We start from the raw sequence: 22,453 nt of genomic DNA, 5'->3' as shown, positions 1-22,453 counted from the left end.
TTGAATTTTTCTATTTTAAATAATAAAAATGCAATTAATCACTATATCCGATCTCTACTCCGGTTCAGACCCAAATCAGAAGACACCCGAGCCCAGACCAGGATCGCACTACCATCCTAAACAAACGAAATCTTACACACCGCCCGCGAAACTCGAAGCTTTGGTACAGAATGGCAACAATCGCCGGCGAATCATCGGAAGGGAAGCCGGACGGTATTCCTCCGGAGGTGACCGGTCACAAAGTCTCAGAATTCATTGAGGAGAATATTCCGTGGATGGATTACGCTGTGCAGCAGGCACAAATTGCGCAGAAGACGGTCGAAAGGAGCGTAGAGGATGCAATCGATGTCACCAAATCGAGATTCGATCGCATTATCACAACCTCCTCTGCTCATTTCAACCAAACTATTGTAATGTTCTAAGTTTTCACTCTTTCTTCTGTTCGCTTTATGTTAGGTTGTAGGTGTTTCAGTGAATCTGTTGTTTCGTTGTAACCTTTTTTTAGCTAGTAAAATAAAGGAATGCGGAAACTAAAAACTTGCTCGCGTGTGTATCCTCATAAGCATAAACTCTGCTCAGAGGCTCTGAATACTTTTTTCAAATCTCTTGCGATGAATGCCAGTTCGCTCTATTTGATGTACAAATCATGAAGGAAGTCTCTATTTGTTTGCTATAGGAGAATAAGAATGCATTGCTATGTTTCTTGTTTTCATTTATTTGAATCATTTCTCTGCAATTTAAAATTTGCGATTGAACACAGTAATTTTTCTTTGAGCAAGGGGCAATCATCCCATTTTATTCTGCAACATTTGTCCAGATATCACACCATTCTATGGATAGACTATATGTGGCTATGCCTTTCGTTTTTGTTGTGTTAGCACGACTGGGGGACATGTATCGTAAGAAATTTCAGCTCAGATAAGAGATGTAATTGTGTGTAGAGTGTAGGTTTAATTATTTTGTCCATGTTCTCAAAAAATTCTCAGTACCAGTATTTTAGGACAAAAATGAATAAGTAAACCGTGTTTCACTAAATATCCATGGTAGGATTTCATTGATATTTTGTGTGCTAAAATGAACTTGTGTGCCTAGAAATCTTACTTGAGCATTGGGGAACTATGTCTTTTATCTTGGTCGCGGACCATAAAAGGTATTCCATGGATCTTAGTTTCTGGATTATACCGACCTTTTGTGGAGATTGTTAGTCTAATGCATGGTTTAGTATTCTCATTAATTTAACAAAAGCCTAAGGTTTCAGTATCAAGGCTTCTAAATACTTTATTTAATCCTCAACGACACTGCAGGAAAGCACATACTCATGCTAATACTTAAAGCATAAATCTTTAAAAGTTTTAGCTAGAGCATTAGCGGTTCCTGATCAATTGATTTATGATATATGCTGACTATTTTCTGGCAAATGCTCGATTAAACAGATAAGGTTTATGTACTGTTTTGATTTGAAAGAATCTTGGTGCAGGATTCTTTGCAAAGTGTCAAGTCTGACTGTAGCGCCTATGAGGACATTGTTTTCGGGAAGATGAAAGGTCTGTTTGTGCTAATAATTCATGATATGTTGGTTCCTGTGATAATTTGACTTTCATTTTTTGGTCCTTTTGGTTTTTAAATTTTTCTATGACATTATTGTTTTGCAGAGGGCTTTCTTATTGCTTCTTCGCACCCGTTGATGGCCACAGGAGTTGGTATTGGTTTAGGATTACTGGGTCTGAAAAGTAAGTCATAAATGGTGGATAGGTTTACAAATGGATTTGCTAATGTAGTTGTGTCAAAGACTTCGATTAACCATTATTTTTCTGACTATTCAGTTGTCAAAAATTTAACTCTTTCGTTAAATTTTTTGTCATTGTTGTCAACAGGGACCAGACAATTCCTGTACTACAATTCATTGCGCCTCTTTGTCAATGAAGAGGTACCACATCAACTATGGATTCTCTTGTATTTATGATATATCAAACTAACTATGTGAACAAAAATGTGAGTGGCATAAAAAACAGTAAGATGGTATTTTGATTAAGCTGTTGTACAATGTTTATTGAGTAGATATAGACACAAAAGCAGGTGAAAATAGTGTGATCTGGCAAATGTAACATTTTGAAATAGATGAAAAAATTGTGAAGTTTCCGCTAAATTAGCTCAATCCACTTATATAGCAAAGAAAACTATTAATCATATTAAGTATCTCATTTTTTGAGACTCTTGGATAATAAATGAATTAATGTTGTAAATGATGCTTCTGATCCAGGTATTGCTTTCTAGAGCGGATGTAAAGGTCAAGGAATTGCGGCAATCTATGGATCTTTTGAAGGTCGAAGCTGAAAAATTGGAGGTATTCTTTTTTGGATAACTTTGTACGACATCAACACCTGAAGCATTCTTCAGTTGTACTTACTGCTTTTCTAGAAAGGTTTACATCTTCCTGATACCATCCCTCTCCCTTGGCTTCCATTCACAAACATTAAGTAAGAGTTGATATAGGGACGTTTAAGATTTCAAACAGATAGTGAAAAATTTTTTAGTGGCGTTGATTGTGAAATAAATAGTTGTGATTTGACTCATCTGGTAGAAATGACATGTGCTCTTAATACATTAGAGAAAGGCAATGCAAGCAGAAGATGACTTATTACGAGGGAGAACAAAACTCAGGTTTTTTTTGCTTTCACTCTGTAGCCTACATTCAAACTTCATTTATTAGGTATCTCATTAATCCTTAGATGACGCTTTCTGTTCAAAATTGTAATTTTTCTGTTCAGGCAGGCAGGAAAGCAAATACATACTGCCATCAACTCTGCTTATAAGATAGAAAGACAAGCAGGAGGTTTGTAAACTGTTTCCTCGCTCATTTTATGAAATATTTATGTCTATGTTGGCCTGTGTCCATGGGAATGGTTTGCAGAGATAATGATATGTCAAGCAATAAAAGTTCTTTTTTCTTGCTCGATCAGATTGTTTGATATGATTTATGTTGTATCAGGTTTGAAGGATGTTCTTAGGGAGCTTCCTAGCAGAGAAGCATCTCGGTTTAGAACACAAGTAAGTCCCGTTCGCTATTTATCTGAAGGGGAATTATACATCTTGTAATATCCAAATCACAAAGATCTAGTTTCAAAATTTCTGTAGAGTAAAACCTTGGCATCGTAGTAATGTTTCATTGGTCTTAATTTAGAAATTCCAAATCTATACGAGACCAGTCTTTAAATATTGTCATACATTATTGTTGAATATTGAGCCAAAAACTTGCAATTCATAACAAGTAAAAGCAATCATAATCAACATCTTCAACAAGATGGATGCTAATGTTTGTTGGATGGCCCATCCCAATTGAGGCCAACAAAGTTTTTACCTCTTGGAATAGAGCATATCTGTGTTTTTTATGTGTTTTATGGCCTTAATGTATCATTCTTCCCTCGTAAAGTAGAGGATTTTGACGAGAAGATATGCTCAAATAGCCTAAATATGGCCTGGTTAAGCTTTTGAATCATAGTTTAGGCAAATGTTGCCCTACCTTGTGTCCTCGTTGAAGTTCATACAGAAAAATTTTCCTACAAAACAAGCATTTACTCTTTAAGACATTATGTAGTATGTCATCATCTATTCTTTACTCTTACGGTAGAAATTTATGCCCGTGGCATGTGTTGAAGCCATACTGTTTGCTGAAAATATGAAAATAATTTATTTTAGTTTTCAAGTTTTACTTTTAGGAGTTAAGATTTCATAATTATTCACCTAATTAACAAGGAAAAATATCTGAACACTTGTTAAATGTGAGGAAACTTGAAGTTATTTTATGCACGCTTGTAACAAACCATTGCATTTTTGTTGTAACAAATACTCATGGTGACTACTTTTTGTGCTTTTAGGTTATGAACCTTGCTAAAGAGGCAAAACGAGAAAGGAATTCTCTGTCCAAAGAAGTTACAAAGATCAGCAATTATGGGATCTCAGTTTGAAACTTGCCTATCCTAATCCTCTTTCCATGGATATAAATCCATTACCATTTCTTGAATCTCCTAGATACCGGGCACAATAGTTCCTCTCTTTTAAATAAAAGTGGTTGCAGAGCTTGTTTTTTCAAATTTTTGGCAATGAGCATATACATTTGAAAGTCAGCACTCAGCAATGAAACTGTTACAGTGAACTGTTTTCTAAAAATGAGTGATGACTTCCACTCCTGTTTTGTGGCTTTTTATGTCATGTTATTTCCTACAATGTGCAGTACATATTTCTTGACATGATTTGTTAACAATCAAGACCGAGTTCTTAGTTCTGAACGTTTACTCGTTGCCATTGAATCATTTGAAATCATCAGGATGTTAAAGAATGGAATTTATTACCTCATAATTATGAAAATGACATGGTTCAATGTGCGGATTTGGATTTCAAAATATGATAATATCATTTATCAAGAATCGAGAAGAAAATGAATTGGACCACTTCTTGATTTAATTATCATTCTTCGACATTGTCCTTCCTAATCCTCTGTGTGTTATATTGAATATTATAGCAAGTGTGATCCTGATAAATGTCTCGATTCCACGAATTCTTTCCAATTCTGGGAGAGCATAAATTCACACCCAATGTTTAACAAGAAGTGAATTTTTTTCCCAAATTACGACGGTTTTGTTTTTATTGTGGGTTTGAACGTACACTTCTCCCACCAGAGAGGTTTATGCCACTGGTAGCGGTGACCGTTTAGCAAGTTATTTAAATATGAAATTTAAGGCAAAACATTAGGACCACAGACGCCATCTCCAGCTGTAAATATTATTCGTATACTAGTTGATCGTGATATGTGGCGAGCAGAAATCATGATAAAAACGCAATCTCGAAAGAGAGGTAGCATTACATTTTCATAGACGTGGTAAACTATTAATTTTTGTATGGGATGCAACATTTATAATACTATATAGTGGCTGTAGATCTCCGGGAAAAAAAAAAAAAAAAAAAAAAAAAAGACGTACGTAGAAACGAAATTCAAGTTCACATTCCCCACCACGACGTAAAAAGGGGAAGACCACCGAGGAAAAGTTTAAATCGCCTGAATAATAAATATAGCAAATAGTTGACAATGGTTATGATAAATTTAGCAAATAAATGATAATGAGTATAAAATTATGATTTTTGCCATCAATATATCGTTCTTGCTCTATCGGATCTAAATTTGAAGAAAAATTCCATTTTGGAGCAAGATGAGTTAGTGAAGTAATATTTCTCATATCCTAATACCATTAGATTATGTTGATCCTTCATATTTTAATGAAAATTGTCATTTTTATGTGTTGATAATCCAAAAACTAAAATTAGTGGAATAAATAATTTTCCTCATAGCCTAATACCATTAGATCTCGTGAATCTTCATGAAAATTGTGGGGGCAAATGATTGTAAGTCGACTAGATCGATGCAAACAAGATGGCCCAGAAATTCGTTTTCAGTTCAGACATAAATATATCAGCAGCCATAGCATTGCGGCTATGATCCATCCTGGTTTTGATTTATATTGCAATGAATGCTACGATACAGTGCTTGAACTCCCTTCCTCGCTGAAGTTTAAAGTAGATTACATCAACTATGTCTCTCAAAAACTTCAACTTCATGATGGGAAAGGATTTATTCACCTAAAGCTGTTATCTTTAAACTCATCTGCTTCACCCTTCAAGTTCCAATGAGTACAGCGTAACAGATTTCGTATTCTTTAATCGCTCTGCTGCAAGTGAAGTTATTTTTTCGACATTCTTCATCCGATGTCTGAACAAATCAAGCTATGGGATCTAAGCCATTCCCAAGAACTCGAGCTTTTAATCATTTCTATTTGTTTCTTGCACCACGCTTTATGAAGTTCTATCTGTTCCACTCCCATGCTCGATGGATGGTGAAAGATATCTGTATTTGAGCTTGTCTGAACCAGCTTGTGAAGCTGTAAATCTAAAACCTTCTAGATTCTCCTGTGCTGATATAAGGAAGATCACCAATCAGTTTAGTGAAAATTGGGAGAAGGAGGCTATGGAATTGTCTCTATAAAGGAAAACTATCGAGTGAGATTTTCGTCGTGGTGAAGATCCTCAAGGATTCCCAACGCAACGGGGAAGAGTTCATCAATGAAGTCTGCATAATTGGGAGAATCCACCATCTTGTCTATGAGTTCATTAGAAAAGTTCAATCTTCCTAGACTAGACGGACGACAGAAAAATATTATTGGTGTAGCCGTGTAGGCATTGCCAGAGGGATCGAATATCTTCACCACAAACAAATCGATTGACTAGTTATCTTAATTTTCAAATCCATCTAAACTTAGGATTTGAGGGGAAAATCAGAATTTTGAAGTTCTTTTTTTAACAATATAAAACAATAAAAAAATTAGGTCTCTTATGAAACGGTCTCACTGATTTTTATTTGTAAGACAAGTCAACTTTGCCCATATTTACAATAAAAAAATAATATTTTGAACATACAAAGTAATAATTTTATTTTTCATGAGTGATTTAAATATAATATTCGTCTCACAAAATTGACTCATGAAATTGTATTACAAGAATTTTTTGAATAAGAAAACCGATTTTACCTCATATCTACATCATTTTATTACATTTAATAAATTATCATTACTAATTAATATCACATATTATTATTATTATTATTATTATTAAATAATTGCAAGAAATAGTAATGCACCTCTTGAATTTTCCATATCTTCACCTAATTTTCAAAAAAAAATAAAAATCAGTTCATGCGTTCTTAATTATATTTTTGATGAGTAACTCTTAAAACAAACTTGCTTGTTCTTTAGCAAGCATATATAAAGGCAGTGCAACATCTATAAATTAATAACGTTGAAACCATAAAATTATATTAATTCAGAGAAGTATTAATTAATCAATAAATTAATAGTTTATTATTTTAAAGAGTTTTTTTTTTTATTCAACAAACATAATTTTCATTACATAAAAGTCATTGTGTTTCACCAATGCATGTTTCATATTCATTTAATTAATATACAAAAATAAGTAAGTGAATAAAATAAAAATTAACGTTGACGTTGACTCGGTGTTTCTATTTCTTCCTCTTCACTCACATTTGAGTGTTCCTACATTCTCATCAACGAAATACTATAATGGCTGGAAAAAATATTGAAGCTCCGGCAATTGGAATCGATTTGGGCACGACTTATTCATGCGTGGCCGTGTGGCGGCATGATCGTGCTGAGATCATACCCAATGATCAGGGCGATCGCACAACACCTTCTTATGTAGCTTTCAGTCCCGTCGAACGTCTCATCGGCGGCGCCGCCAAGAATCTTGCCGCCATGAACCCAACCAACACCATATTTGGTTAGATGTTCTTATTATTAGCATTCACGGTTTAATTTCTTGATCAATCTGAATTTGTAGTTATGTGTTTTTGGGTTCCCGCTGACTTGCTCATGTTTCTAATCATGTTAATGTATTTCTGTTCATCCGTAACTGATCAGTTTCGCTATAAAACTGAGTCTTTTGCTTCTTTTGGTTGATGATCAAAAGTCAAAATTACCTGATTATAATCTCTTCACCAAGAACTTAACGATCAAGTTTTGCCCAGCTTTGGGTGGAACCTTTTTCTGATTTTGTTACACAATTAATTCTCAGATGCTAAGAGGTTGATCGGTCGGAGATTCAGCGACTCTTTGGTCCAGAAGGATTTGAAACTCTGGCCTTTCAAGGTCATTTCCGGCCCTGATGATAAACCCATGATTATGGTTACCTTCAAAGGTGAACAGAAGAAATTTGTGGCCGAAGAGATTTCATCAATGATCCTCACCAAGATGAAAGAAACCGCGGAAGCTTTTCTTGGGTCGATAGTGAAAAAGGCAGTTATCACGGTACCTGCCTACTTCAACGATTCCCAGAGGCAAGCAACCAAGGATGCTGGAACCATTGCTGGGCTTAATGTCCTGCGAATCGTTGTTGAACCAACCGCTGCGGCCATTGCGTATGGTCTTGACAGAAAGTTTGATAGCTCTGGTAAAAAGAGTAATGTGCTTATTTTCGACCTCGGGGGTGGCACCTTTGACGTGTCTCTTCTCACTATGGAGAATAGCCTGTTTACCGTTAAGGCCATTGCTGGTGACACCCACCTTGGTGGAGAGGATTTCGATGATAGAATGGTTAACCATTGTGTTCAAGAGTTCAAGAGAAAGCACAGGAAGGACATAGGTGACAATCCCCGAGCGTTGAGGAGGTTGAGGACGTCGTGTGAGAGGGCAAAGAGGAATATATCATCTGCAACAGAAACAAACATCGGAATCGATTGTTTGTATGATGCAGTCGATTTTGACTACAAAATAACTCGTGCAAAATTTGAGGAGCTTAACATGGATTTGTTCAAGAAATGCATTCAACATGTCGAGGAGTGTCTGAATGATGCCAAGATGGACAAGAATAGTGTCCATGATGTGGTGCTAGTTGGCGGATCCACTAGAATTCCGAAGGTCCAACAAATGCTGCAAGATTTTTTTAATGGCAAGGAGTTGTGCAAGAGCATCCATCCTGATGAGGCCGTCGCTTCTGGTGCAGCGATTCAAGCAGCGTTATTAGCTGGCCAGGGCAATGCAGATGTTCAAGGCATACTGTTATGCGAAGTCACGCCTTTGTCACTTGGCATACATGTCGAAGGAGGTGAAATGAGTGTGATAATACCAAGAAACACTGCTATTCCTACCAAGAAGGAGGAACAATTCATGACATGTGCAGACAACCAAAGCGTCGCGCTGATACAAGTGTTCGAGGGAGAAAGGGCGAGAACGGTGAATAACAATTTGTTGGGCAAATTCGAGCTCACTGGCATCCCACCAGCTGCGAGAGGCATCCCTAAATTAACCATCTGCTTTGATGTCGACGCAAATGGGATTCTGAATGTCTCTGCCGAAGATCAAACAACTGGAAATAAAAATAACATCACAATCATAAATGACAAAGGCAGGCTATCTACCGAAGAGATCGAGAGAATGCTGCGAGAAGCCAAGTTCTTTAAGGACGAAGATGAGCAGCATAAAAGTAGAGTTGAGGCCAAGAATGATCTGGTGAATTATGTCTACAGTATGAGAAATAAAATTAAAAACGACAACAATTTTGCTTTCAACTTGACATATTCAGACAAGAGAAAATTCGAAAATGCGACTGAGCTTGCTGACGAGTGGTTGGAGAACAACCAAGACAGCGGAGAAGATCAGTTTAAGAATAAAATGAGAGAACTAGAGAACATCTGCAACCCCATAATTGCACAGATGTATTCGGGTAGCAGTACCGGTCCTAAGATTGACGAAGTTGATTAAGCTTCTTACTCCATACCATTGTAATACATTATAAGCTTAGTTTGATTTTGTTTGATATGTTTTTCTAACATTTATATGAAACAGATGAATTGAACTCTGTATTATATGTTCTTGTTTTTCTGATTTTAAAAATCTGATGATTATTTCAATTTTTAATAGTTGTGTGGGAGAATAATTTAACATTAAAAAATATGGCGTTCGGGGCGTTTAGTCCACGTTTAATCCGCAACTTCACGTACACCACAATTTAGCAGCAATCCAGATTCATCGTGCATATGGTTTTAAAAAATTGTTCACTAGAAGTGGTGCAAATTCAACAAGCAGCCATTGACAATTTGACATTTCTCATAGAAGAATGACACATCCATAAACATAGAGCAGAATTAGTCACATTTCATGGTCTGTTCCACCATCTTAATTTCTATAAGCTATATATAATATTGGAACCAAGGACAAAAGGATAAATGTCCAACTTAATGTCGACTTCGACTGTTGCAAAAGATCTTCACAAATGTCGAAAAAGATGATAATGATAAAACAGACAATTCATGCTTCACAATTTAGGATACAACAATCATTCTAGTAGCAACAGCCAATTGTTGCTAGCACATCGGATGATCAAAACATACACCATATATGCATTATTATTCCCATATAGCTTAATATTATGTAACCTTTATAAGTCATGGCTAAGAGTAGATCCATCGCACAACAAGGCTGCGGAATCAGTTGAATATGTTTCCCATGTTTGGTCCTCATGTTGTGCCACCTTCTCATCAACTTCAGAAGGCTCAGGTGGGATTTGCAATAGTTCAACATCACTTTCAAGCATTTCCAGTACTTTACTCATCGAAGGTCGATCATCTGGACTCAACTGTATGCACCACAACGCGACTATTGTCATCCTCCTTGTGATTTCTCCCATACTGTCATCATCGATATCATCAGTTTTCACAATGTCAATATCTTTGCCTTTGTTTAAGCAATCATAAATCCAATGTGGAAAATACTGAGTACTGGAATTGTCATCATTTGCTGCCAATTTCCTCTTGAGGCCAACCAGTTCCACAAGCAACATCCCAAAGCTATATACATCAGCCTTATAAGAGACCCCACCAATGCTTCTGTTGATCAGTTCAGGAGCCACATAACCTATAGTACCCCGAGCAGCAGTTAGAGTGACAATATTTTTTTCCGTGGAGTAAAATTTTGCAAGCCCAAAATCAGAGATTTTAGGATTGAAATTATCATCCAAAAGTATATTATGAGGCTTGATGTCAAAATGCAGGATTTGGATATCACAACCCCGGTGCAAATACTCGATCCCTCGTGCCACTCCAACTGCAATCTCATACTTCCTATCCCAACTTAATGAACTACCTTTTGTTTTTTCACTATAGATATATTTCTCTAGTGAACCATTAGGCATGAAATCATATACAAGAGCACATTTTGACCTTTCTGCGCAATATCCAACAAGTTTAACCACATTAATATGATGAATCCTTCCCATGGTTGCAACTTCATTAATGAATTCTTGTCCATTTGTACTGGGCTTGCTCAATACTTTTACCGCTGCAATATTGCCACTTCGAAGCTTTCCTTTGTAAACGGAACCATATCCTCCTTGGCCCAATTTTTCTCGAAATCTTCTCGTCATCTTGTTTATGTCGCTGTAGGAGTATCTGATTGGCATTAGATTGTTGTCACTTTGCAAGAATCCTTCTATTAAATCAAACATCGACAAATGCCGCCTTCTGAATTTGTAGATTATGAGACCAATTAAGAAAGGCACTCCCATTAGTCCCATAAGGATCCTCAACACAAGGTATAGCCCTGCAAGGAAAGATTAAAAGTAAAAATATTGAATTAAATTAGCATGGCAGAAATCATGACCTTTCCAAATCTTTGTGTTCGCCTCCTTTTTCTCATTATAGTTCTAACGTAAAAACATGTCGTATTCTAAATATAGCTGTCGGATTTGTTTCACAAATTAAATATATTTCCTAAATTGACATTAAAAAAATGAAGTAATTAAATGGACATCCAAAACAAGAACTCACCGGTACAATACACAAGAATTACGATCGTCCCTGCGAGTGCATCAACATGCATGATTAACAAATGAAAAAATAGGTTATTACAAGTGTCAGAAAGTAAATTAAATAATAGTGGAATCAAGAAGCCAAAAGAATTATTAAAAAAAAAAAGCTAAATATATCTTTGGAACTAATTCTTTTTAGAGAAAATAGCAAATTTTGATCAATCATGATTGAGTATATGTGATTTTGGTCCTTATGTTATTGTTATAGTCCATTATCTTTATTTTTTTCAAATTTATTATTATTTTGTTATGTGACGCTGATTGACTCCGATGTGTCTAGCTTTTGATAATCATTTTAATGTAAAAATAACTAAAATTGCAAAACAAAATGCATAAATTGTTAAAAAAAGAAATATGAAGGACTAAAACTCAAATCTGGTAACACACCGTTAAATATCGGACGAAAATAGAACATTTTCCTTCTTTTTAACTCATATCCAATAATTAAAGATTTACTTATAATGTCCAAAAAAAAAGACCAATTATAATTTAACATAGAAAAAAAGACTTTCATATTTGAATATATATGTATATTTAAATATGAAATAGTTAGGAGGGGCATAACTTAGATATGTACAATAAACCAGTGAAAGAATTCTTACGAACAAGCGTTTCATAATATCGCGGCTTGTGCCCTTCATAACCTGCATTTTCTCCAGGATAAAGAAGAACCAAGTGAAAAAAAAAAAAAAGAAGCATTAATGTGAAGACCAAACATTTTTTACATGTAATATTCAAATTATAAGCCATCATACGCAAGAAGTTAAAGGGCCAAATTAAGTTGAATAAACATATAGTTGTAACATCCCATTAAAAGTGTGAATAATGGACTTAAGATGAGATAAATAACCATTATAACAACATTTCATCTCACCATTTTGGAGACTATAAATAAATGGCTTTAGATTAAGAAAAATCATACATATCAAGCACAAAAGACTCCAAATGGGGGAACGTTTGATTCACTTTCTTCAAAGTTTCATCGAAGTTATACCTAAACGATGTTTGAATTCAAGCGATGTTCTATCATTTCGAGCCTATTATCTTCACATTTTAATTCAAGAAAGATCAAGTAAGTGGGCTTCTGCTTTTGTATATCTATAGTTTGACATATTTGTTTTTTTTGTAAGTGAGCTTATATACATGTATATTTCAAAACATTATGCACACTTATATTTAGGTAAGTGTGCTCACTTTATAAATATGACTTAAATCGATCAATCATGATATGACATATTCTTCTTTTGACCATTACTTCGAACTATTTATTGATTTATGATATTGAACCGTTGAATTTTTTTAAGATCAAATTGTTATTTGATTATGGTATTCTTGAAAAGTTTGATTGAGGATATATGTATTTGTTCATTGAACGTATGAGATAGGTTTCGAGCACTGTTGTAAAAGAAATATTCTTGAAAAATGTTTATGCGACCCTAACACGGTAGGTAAGAATAACCATTATACGGTCCTAAAACGATAGGTAATAATAACCGTTGCATGGCCTTTACACTGTGAATAAGAATAATCATTATACATTCTTGACACAGTGGGTAATAATAACAGTTATATAGCCCTAACACGGTGGGTAAGAATAAATGTTATATGCCTTTGACATGGTGGGTAATGATAACTGTTAACATCATGAAATATGAAATGAGATTTAGTACTATACATACATATATGTACTATTTTGATATGATGACATCATGCTTGGTACCTTTTTATTAAGCATCTTGCATATTATTAAAGAATATATATGTGTGTGTGTGTGTGTGTGTGTGTGATTTCATGTTTGATCGACCTCCGTTTGCAAGAGTATTTTACAAAATACTCTTCTTTTACTTTGATCGGCCTCCGTTTGCAGAGTGTGTGTGTGTGTGTGTGATTTCGTGTGATCGACCTCCGTTTGCAAGAGTATTTTACAAAATATCTTCTTTTGCTTTGATCGGCCTCCGTTTGCAGATTATTTCACAAAATACTCTCCTTTTACTCTCCCAACCAGATTTGAGCAAGGAACAACTCAAAGACAATGAGCTATGACACTTCTGTAGATGATGATCTATTTTATGAAATTGACTGGTTTCAGTTATTTTGATCACTACGAGGTTTGTTGTTTTGCGATTGTGTTACAGTGAAGCAACGTCGGATGTCTCCCGACCCCGGTCTCGATATCTGACATTTAAATGATATCATAGCCGCCAAGTTCATAATCCGCTGGGATTTTGATATACAAAATATGAAAAAGTCATATTTAGGCAAAAGCCCATTGTTAATCCCTTCAAATCGCAAAATTCCATCATTTAGATCTCCGAACTCAGATTATTTCGGTTTTGAAAATTTCCCAAGACTTATAACCTTACGTAGAAAATTCAAAATCCGATTCAGCCAATTGTTCCCTAATCCCTCTAGCTAATATTTGAACTTTCTATATTCGGGAAATTTTATCAAAAATTTCCGTTCGACCTATGTACTTCAGCTAAAAATTTGAAACTTCTTGATTAATATTTCAACTTATCATCCTTACCAGTGTCATTTTTGACTGTTTTAACTCATTTTGTTTATTGGATCATATGAGATGACTGCTTGTACTCACACCAACTTGTCATTCAACCTATCTCATGATTCAAAACCTTAGAATTTATTTTTCATCATACGTTTTGAATTGCTCATTCAAAACCATAATTTCGAAAATTAAAGTCCACTTTGACCAACCATTTAAACTTTATAAATTTGAAATTTTAGGTGCATCTTGACAAGCATTTAACCTTCACATTCACTCATATTTTGAAATTTTGAATCCACCTTAACCTCCATTTTTGAAACTTTTGAAGGGCCAATTAAGTTAATGATTTTCTTTAACCCCTTGTAACTCTTCCATTTTGAAAATTTCAGCTCATACTGCTATTATGAAATTCGAAATTCATCATCCGTTTTTGACATATATATGATTTGTAACAACCTATTAAAGGAACCTTATTACCCTTAATTTCAAATTTAATGGCCAAGTTAAATGCATTCTTTGACTAAAATTTATTAACAAATTAAGTGCTAATCATATCCATTAAAATCGAGTTATTGGCCTTCAAACTTTTATCATAAATCTTCTCCAAAATACCTATATAAATATCCTTCTCATTGATGAAGATTTTATCATACATCTACTCCAAAATACCAATATAAATACCTCTCAAATTCCTTTCTCGTGTTCGGAAATGACGACTCAAGCCAAGACCTTTAGGGAGCTCGAGCTCGAAATCGAGCAACTTAAGGGTACCATTACGAGTTTATTTCGTGGCAACGAGGAGTTGAAGGAAGCTAGGGATCACCTTCAAATAAAAGTTCACTTTCGACAAGAAGTTTGTGAAAAACAACTCAAATATTACAAAGAGAAGCTGCAAGAGTCACAAAAATATGGTCAACAAAAGTTAGCCACCGCTGAAGCATGGTGCAACCACTATCACGCTACGAAAGAGTTTTGTGACCAACTCTTACAAGATTTCAATGCATATAGTCATGAAGTGTGAAACTATGTGCACCAACTAGAGCTCAACAACTAAAACCTAGGAGAAGAAATCAGCAATCAACAAAATGCCATCGAACATATCCAACAATTGTTGAATGCACAAGAAGAAGAAGCTAAAGATGAGTTTGGAGATGTAAATGTTACCGATTAGTCATTAGATCGAGCTTCCATTCATATATTTTTTAAGAACTTCCACATTCATTTTTCTTTGCATCCCATTAATTCTCTTTTGAAATCAATAAAGAAATCGGATTCTGGTTATAGTGGATTCAATTTCAAATTGTTAAGCTATGTATAATCCAACATTAAATTATTGAATTTCTTAACCTCTCAATTATTTCATATCTATATCCTTCAACACTTCTGTCATTTTATCAATAATTTTTCTGTTTGATTTTCTCACCACTAATTCATTCGTAAAATAAGAATTCACTAAGAAGTTAGGATTTGAATCTAAAACACTTAGTGGCAATATCTTCTAATAAGACCATCAAATCAAGTTAAATCAACGCTGAAATGTCAATATAAACGAGCAAACATTTAGTTTTGATTTAATCCAACTCAACATGATAGAATTCGATGACATCCTGGGAATAAATTGGCCAGCCAAGAATCATGCACCGGTGGATTGTCTCAATAAGAGTATAAATTTCGGGCTTCAACTAGAGAAGAAGTCATCTACCACGGCAAGCCCAAAGGAACGAAGATCCCTTCTATCTACTTCTTAGACTTGGAAAGTCATTAAGAGTGACGAAGAGGCTTACCTAGCTATGATAAAAGAGGTAAAAGAAGAAGAAAGATACAGACTAGAAGAGATTCCAGTGATACGAGAATCCTCGGATATCTTTTCTGAAGAACTGCCATGATCAATTAGAATTACATTTTTCCTTATTCCAAGAATTGGCTCACTTGGTTTTTGTAAGTGAGCTCACATGTATATGTGTGTGTGTGTGTTATGCACACTTATTTTGTATGGTAGTACACTTACTTTATTAGTATAACTTAAATCAATCGATCACGATATGACATGTTCTTCTTTTGACCACTACTTCGAACCTTTAAATTGTTTTAATATCCAACCGTCATTTGATTTTGGTATTTTTGAAAAGTTCGATGATATATGTATTTGTTTGTTGAAAGTATGAAATAAATTGCGAGTGCTGTTACAACTTGACTTGAAATGGTAAAAAAAATATTTTTGAAAAATGTATATATGGCCTTGACATGGTGGGTAAGAATAATTATTATACGACTCTGACACAATGAGTAATAATAATCGTTATATGGCCCTGACATGGTGGGTAATAATAACCGTTATACGGCCTTGACTCGTGGGTAATAATAACCACGATATGACCATGACACGGTGGATAATAATAACCGTTGACATCATGTAATACGAAATGAATTTCAGTTATATATATACATACGTTTATGATTTCGATATGATGATACCATGTTTGGTAATATTTGANATAGATTTGAGAAAAGAACAAGTTGAAGATAATGAGAACACTTTTTGGGGATGGTGATGCGGCCTCATTTGTTGAAGGAGAACACATTTCTTTATTTTATCTTTTGTTCATTATATGCTTTCGCACTTTTTTCTTTTTCGATCACTTGTAAAAACAGTTATCTATTTTACAATTAATCTCCAGAGACTTGTAAATTTTCAGACATTAAAGCTTATAATCTTTCAACGTAAAATGAAAGTAAGGAATTAAAGAGATCCAGCAACTTTTTAAATTTTAAACTACAAAATGTTTATTTGAAATAACAACCTCTGTGAATTTATGCATAAAACAAAACAAATTTAGAGTTTATTTTTGAAAAATGATAAAAATATGTATATATGCTTAAAATACTTCGCAAGTGGGGAGAGAATTCTTACATCGGCCTTGATATTGAAGAGGGTAGCGTGAGAAAATCCTGTTATATAAATCTGCCAACAAATTTAAGAAATTTCAAATACAAAATTGAAATAGTTTAGTTCTTCAATTTACATTAATCTTTATTTTGGCCGATGAAAGGTTGATAGATTGATTCTTCTATATATAAGCATAATTTCATTTCTACTGCAGCAGTGAAATAAATAATACTGTGGTCAAGATTCTCACCATAACCGAACTCCCGGTAGCTTTTTTTGCAACGTGATGTACTGGTACATGCGGCGTTGATTCCATCAAACCCACAAGATTCCCCTGCATTGCACTCACAGAATGCAACGGACCATGAAAGTTCAAATCCATATACCAAAGAGTCGTGGATTTTCGAAAGAGCTGAGAGATCATTTTTTGCAATGAATGGCAGTGACGTCATTACAACGAGGTCTATTCTACACATATCCCAACTTAGATCATTTAAATCCATGTCTCCTGCTTTTATATGTGTGTGACGAGACGTATTGGAGGACAGAGAGACGCACTGACTTGTTTCAATGAAGAGAGGATCATTCGGCGGGAATGAACAGCTCAAAAAAGTCACAGGCCTTACCATCCCAGACTCAATCAACTCCCCTTTCCAGTATATATCGATGCTAACCACATACGCAGGAGGAGAAGGATAAAAATAAGAACGAGAAAAATACACGAGTTTCTCCCATTTCGGAGAATACGTAGGAAATGAGCAAGAGTCGTTATTTTTAATGGAAGGATCAGCAAGGCGGATGGTGTAGTTTCGGTAATTGATTGCTCGGACATGGTATTTGTAATGATCTATATATAATGAAGCAGTGGTGTTGTTTTCACATGATAATTCGTAACTGCGATCAGGATGACCACAGTACTTGGGATCATCTTTCAAACGAAAGGGGTAGCTTATAGTATGGATATTCCCACACGCAGAAGGGTTGCAAGAGGAATTTGATTTCGGATGCTGCTGTGCATAGGACGGCGTTTGAATCAAACATGTCAGAATTAGGAGATAATTTCCAACGATGAACATGATTATTTTTGGTGCTGGTAATCCTGGAGGAGCAGCAATTGTCAGAAAAACAATCAAGTGATATAGGATGTATTTGGTTTTAGCACGACTTGTGTTAGTTGACTTGTCGTTTTCCTCGATGACTTTGACTCAGTCGACATGGCCCCTTGTACTTCTTTTTCCACAATGACCGAAAGTTCAAAGACTGACTTTTAGTTGATAGAATAATGACTCTTTCTCCGAAAATTAGTTTCATTTTTATTTCATCGCTCATATTATATTATTTTCATTGATAATTTGGTGGGAAATTCTCAGAAGAAATAATAGCATGTTTAACACAATTTTGGAATATTCAAATATGCTTGCACTCAATTTCCACAATGGTTTCTATCGAAGAAACTGCAAAGCCGTGAATTTGGGATTATTGCAAATAGACTAGCTTGACCATTGACTTGAGATCTTGATTGTATAAAATTACATGTTAGAAGCCAACCTTGTCAATTGTGATCAGTCAAGATGGCCCCTATATTCAGTGTTTTTGCATTTTTGTTGATTTTGTTTGCAGGGCTCGGCGTCCGCGCAGATGATTGTACACCGGCTACTTGCTCTCCTCATGGTCCAGAAGTTCGATTTCCCTTCCGACTAAAATCTCGACAGCCACAACAGTATTGTGGGTATAATCCAGGTTTCGATTTATATTGCAACGAACGCAATGAGACTGTGCTTCAACTGCCTTCCTCCGAAAAGTTTGTGGTAGTAGATATTGACTATGCTGATCAAAGATTCCGAATTACTAGTACTACCAGAGGATGTTACCCTCGAAACTACCAATTTTTTTTGAACTTATCTGCCTCCTCTTTCCGATTACTGTCCTCCCCATACACTTCATCGATCTATGAATCACTGCCAGATTATGTTATGTTTAATTGCTCTGCTACAGATGACTCTTTCGCGGATAATTTCTACAATTGTATAAACAAATCAACCTATAGAATCTATGCCATTCCCTCTGACTATTCATTTTATTCTTTTCTTTTTGTATCTTGTACCAAGCTTTATAAAGTTTATGATGTTCCATTTCTGGATTGGGGTATTAGAAGTATCCCCTTAAATTGGTTTGAACCAGCTTGTGGCTCTTGTGAATCTCAAGGAAAAACATGCAGTTTGAATAATAATAATACAAGAGGCCATCAATTACTGTGTGACAATGAACCTATGCAAAAGCAAGGTATATGTATGTTATTCATCCCACCTTCTACATCATTTGGCTACCGAAACTCATCCCTTTTCACTTCTGTTTGCAACAGGCAATGTGCCGAAGAGATTACTGATTTCAGGTGAACGAATTATTTATTTCTTTTGATTATTTATCAACAATTTAGGACCAGTTATTTCGATATTGTTTAAAATCAGATATATTGCTAATAATTCTCCAGGTGAAATCTTGGGATCTTTTCTCTTTGTGCTGACATTGGCATATCTCTATCGTCTTTATGGGTCAATTAGAAAGAATAAAGAGCATCAAATGAAGATTGAAAGTTTCTTGGAAGATTACAAAGCTCTTAAACCTACTAGATTTTCGTATGCTGATGTGAAGAAGATCACCAATGAGTTTAGTGAAAAGTTGGGAGAAGGAAGCTATGGAATTGTTTACAAAGGAAAACTTTCAAGTGAGATTTATGTCGCTGTAAAGGTTCTCAACAATTCCCACGGAAATGGTGAGGAGTTCATCAATGAAGTCGGTACGATAGGAAGAATCCACCATGTCAATGTGGTCCGGTTGGTGGGATATTGTGCCGACGGATTCAGAAGAGCTCTTGTTTATGAATTCCTACCGAATGATTCACTGGAAAAGTTCATCTTCTTGGAGGGACCAAAGAGAAGCCCGCTCTCTCGGGAAAAGATACAAGATATTGCTCTTGGAGTAGCCAAAGGGATCGAATATCTTCATCAGGGTTGTGACCAACAAATCCTTCATTTTGATATCAAGCCAAATAACATCTTGTTAGACCACAACTTCAACCCAAAGATCTGTGATTTTGGTCTTGCAAAACTCTGTTCCAAGGAACAAAGTGCTGTTTCGATGACTGTTGCCAGGGGAACGATGGGCTACATAGCACCTGAGGTGCTGTCGAGGACATTTGGTAGAGTGTCCTATAAATCAGATGTTTATAGCTTCGGAATGCTATTGCTTGAAATGGTTGTAGGGAGGAAGAGTGTTGATCATACGGTAAATACAAGTCAAGTGTGCTTTCCTAAATGGATTTATGATAAATTAAATCGAGAAGAGATATCGGTGCATATTGAGGAAGAAGATGATGAATCTAAGATAACAAGAAAGCTCACGATTGTAGGACTGTTGTGTATTCAGTGGTATCCAAATGATCGTCCTTCTATGAAAACCGTTGTGCAAATGTTGGAAGGAGATGGAAACAACCTTACCATACCACCAAATCCATTTCCAGCTACTATTACTCCAAACTCTATTGCAAGAATGCCCGGAAGACATCATCAGACAGAGTTGGAGATTATATCAGAATAATTAAAGCCGTTTGTTTCGGGGGAAAAAGTCATGGATAGTGAGTAGAATATGTATAATGTATTCTTAAAAATAATAATAATAATAATAATAATAATAATAATAATGTAGACAATCTTGAATAGAACATTATCACCATCTCAAGAATAACAAAAATCATCCATATACCATTATTCAGGACAATAAATTGTCTCACTAGAGACTAGACATTTTGAGAACACGATTTTTAATTAACCAATTAATATTTCGGTTGTCCGATGTTCGAAGTGTTATTTTATACAATTAATGATTAAAATTAATATGAATTAACGTTTGAATTAGAAAAGGATAAAATAGGAAGAAAAATTGGTGTACTCAAAAAACAGTTTTTATAAGCCTCTCAACTATTATAAAATAATAGAGATATATAGTAAGGGGGCGTTTGGTTGATGGGATAAGGTAGGTTTAAATTTTTAAACCCACCTTATCTCTCGTTTGGTACGCGTGATTATTTAACCAAGTCAATCTCTCCTATAAATGATTAAGTTATATTAGGTAGGTTAAAATAATACCTCCTCACCCCCTAGGATTATTTATCCAACTCTTAATCCATCCTATTTTTTCACTTTTACCCTTCTCCTAAATTCAAACTCACCACCACTTCCTTCCACCGACAACCTCCAACGCCGGCCGACGACCACCGCCGACCGCCGATCGCCGACGAACGACCACCGCCGCCGGCCGCCTACCGCCGCCGGCCGCTTTCGGTCGACCGCCGCCGCCGCCGCTTCCGGCCGACCACCGCCAGCCGCCGACCGCCGCCGTCTCCGGCCGCCGGAGTGGAAGAATAAAAAAAAAGAGGACAATTTTGTCATTTCATCAAAAAATTCAAAATTATCCTACACTTAAAAATCTTACCAAACATACTACCATATATTACATATCTACGACAATCATTTTCTTTATCATTTACATACTAATCATTAGTTTATTTTATCCTGCAACCAAACGCAGCCTAAATGTGCTCTAAGGGTTCGATTATGATTTATTTTAACTATCGTCTGTTATTTAACTCCGATGTGTATTTTTATATCATTTATAAAATCCTATATTCATTAATACACATTTGTAACACACAATTTAAATTATTTTAATTTCTTACTTAAAAATAATTATAGCTAATTCTTGTCAAATATCTATATATATACACAAATAGAGTTTTTGCGAAAAGTTCTCCCCAAAAATAATATGCTATAAAAAAAATACTTATCAGTATTAAAGCTTTTACCTATCACATTAAATATTTAAAAATAAATAGAAAATAATATGTAATTAAATGTAAAAAAATTTCAATTTATTTTTTAAAATTCAAACTTGAATATGATGTCTCTTGAAAATATAAACTACAGTTCGACATCTATATTCATTATATCATTTTATTTTATTTAAATTATGATTTTGAGTTTTATGTTACTTTTATTTTCAATCCCAAATCAAATTTGAATATGATATTTTTGAAAATATAAATTATATTTAAATATCTGCATTGATTATATTATTTTATTTCATTTCTTTTATGATTTTGAATTTTGTGTTACTTTTATATGTTTAGTTCTCACTACTCTCTAATATATTAAATAAAATATAATGATTTTTATATAATATTATTTTTTCAACTTTTTAAAAAAATCTCATCATAAATTTTTAATATGTTGAATGTTCGTAAATTATTATTATTATTATTTAATATATTTTCAAAAATAATTAAAACCTTTTATCAAAACTTGTACATATAATAATTTTGGAAAAAAATATTTATTCTTTATAATTTTGATAGACAAAATAATATATGATTTTTTAAATATATTTTTCTATTCTTTTTATTAGCAACAGTTCTACTCAACAATGATAAAAAATTTAATTTAACGGCAAAACATTATTATCCTCATTCGAGTTTTATCTCAAATGATATAAAAAAAATTATACGACATTTTTTTTTATCCAAAACAATCTTATTACTCAGCTACCAAAAAAGTTTTTAAATATCTAAAAGGAACACAACA

At 34.5% G+C, this 22,453-nt stretch overlaps 4 protein-coding genes across 5 annotated transcripts; 3 read left to right on the top strand and 1 right to left on the bottom strand.

The window, feature by feature from the left end:
• The first annotated feature begins 60 nt into the window (after nt 1-60).
• On the top strand, nt 61-4,181 carry LOC140986077 (RGS1-HXK1-interacting protein 1). Its single transcript, XM_073454052.1, has 9 exons — nt 61-410; nt 1,478-1,544; nt 1,653-1,730; nt 1,875-1,927; nt 2,261-2,344; nt 2,609-2,661; nt 2,769-2,833; nt 2,990-3,048; nt 3,876-4,181. The coding sequence occupies exons 1-9, from the start codon at nt 171-173 to the stop codon at nt 3,963-3,965; spliced, it is 789 nt and encodes a 262-aa protein (XP_073310153.1). The 5' UTR covers nt 61-170; the 3' UTR covers nt 3,966-4,181.
• A 2,905-nt stretch (nt 4,182-7,086) lies between these two features.
• Nucleotides 7,087-9,430, top strand: LOC140986074 (heat shock cognate 70 kDa protein-like). Its single transcript, XM_073454047.1, has 2 exons — nt 7,087-7,341; nt 7,636-9,430. The coding sequence occupies exons 1-2, from the start codon at nt 7,125-7,127 to the stop codon at nt 9,318-9,320; spliced, it is 1,902 nt and encodes a 633-aa protein (XP_073310148.1). The 5' UTR covers nt 7,087-7,124; the 3' UTR covers nt 9,321-9,430.
• Nucleotides 9,431-9,783: 353 nt separating this feature from the next.
• LOC140986072 (rust resistance kinase Lr10-like) lies at nt 9,784-18,034 on the bottom strand. Its single transcript, XM_073454046.1, has 5 exons — nt 17,068-18,034; nt 16,842-16,892; nt 12,027-12,068; nt 11,384-11,413; nt 9,784-11,156 (listed from the first exon to the last, which is right to left on the bottom strand). The coding sequence occupies exons 1-5, from the start codon at nt 17,891-17,893 to the stop codon at nt 9,997-9,999; spliced, it is 2,109 nt and encodes a 702-aa protein (XP_073310147.1). The 5' UTR covers nt 17,894-18,034; the 3' UTR covers nt 9,784-9,996.
• A 756-nt stretch (nt 18,035-18,790) lies between these two features.
• On the top strand, nt 18,791-20,475 carry LOC140986076 (rust resistance kinase Lr10-like). 2 transcript variants are annotated; one of them, XM_073454050.1, is made up of 3 exons: nt 18,791-19,100; nt 19,180-19,209; nt 19,309-20,475. In XM_073454050.1, the coding sequence occupies exons 1-3, from the start codon at nt 18,791-18,793 to the stop codon at nt 20,412-20,414; spliced, it is 1,446 nt and encodes a 481-aa protein (XP_073310151.1). In that variant the 3' UTR covers nt 20,415-20,475. The 2 variants fall into 2 exon arrangements, with proteins under 2 accessions (XP_073310151.1, XP_073310150.1); XM_073454049.1 differs by having other exon boundaries at nt 19,177-19,209.
• Nucleotides 20,476-22,453: the final 1,978 nt, after the last annotated feature.

The sequence above is a fragment of the Primulina huaijiensis genome, chromosome 10, assembly GCF_012295235.1.
Source record: "Primulina huaijiensis isolate GDHJ02 chromosome 10, ASM1229523v2, whole genome shotgun sequence".
In the NCBI taxonomy this organism is placed as follows: domain Eukaryota; kingdom Viridiplantae; phylum Streptophyta; class Magnoliopsida; order Lamiales; family Gesneriaceae; genus Primulina; species Primulina huaijiensis.
The sequence above is the reverse complement of the archived record's forward strand: the minus strand, read 5'-3'. Positions and strand labels throughout refer to the sequence as shown.

Coding starts and splice junctions, on each gene's coding strand:
- LOC140986076 (XM_073454049.1), top strand. CDS start 18,791: ATGTTTAATTGCTCTGCTACAGATGACTCTTTCGCGGATAATTTCTAC. Junction 19,101..19,176: donor TGAACCTATGCAAAAGCAAG/GTATATGTATGT, acceptor TTCTGTTTGCAA/CAGGCAATGTGCCGAAGAGA. Junction 19,210..19,308: donor GAAGAGATTACTGATTTCAG/GTGAACGAATTA, acceptor ATAATTCTCCAG/GTGAAATCTTGGGATCTTTT.
- LOC140986074 (XM_073454047.1), top strand. CDS start 7,125: ATGGCTGGAAAAAATATTGAAGCTCCGGCAATTGGAATCGATTTGGGC. Junction 7,342..7,635: donor CCCAACCAACACCATATTTG/GTTAGATGTTCT, acceptor ATTAATTCTCAG/ATGCTAAGAGGTTGATCGGT.
- LOC140986077 (XM_073454052.1), top strand. CDS start 171: ATGGCAACAATCGCCGGCGAATCATCGGAAGGGAAGCCGGACGGTATT. Junction 2,345..2,608: donor TCGAAGCTGAAAAATTGGAG/GTATTCTTTTTT, acceptor TTAATACATTAG/AGAAAGGCAATGCAAGCAGA. Junction 3,049..3,875: donor CATCTCGGTTTAGAACACAA/GTAAGTCCCGTT, acceptor TTGTGCTTTTAG/GTTATGAACCTTGCTAAAGA.
- LOC140986072 (XM_073454046.1), bottom strand. CDS start 17,893: ATGTTCATCGTTGGAAATTATCTCCTAATTCTGACATGTTTGATTCAA. Junction 16,893..17,067: donor CTACCGGGAGTTCGGTTATG/GTGAGAATCTTG, acceptor ATTTGTTGGCAG/ATTTATATAACAGGATTTTC. Junction 11,414..12,026: donor ATATTATGAAACGCTTGTTC/GTAAGAATTCTT, acceptor ATGCACTCGCAG/GGACGATCGTAATTCTTGTG.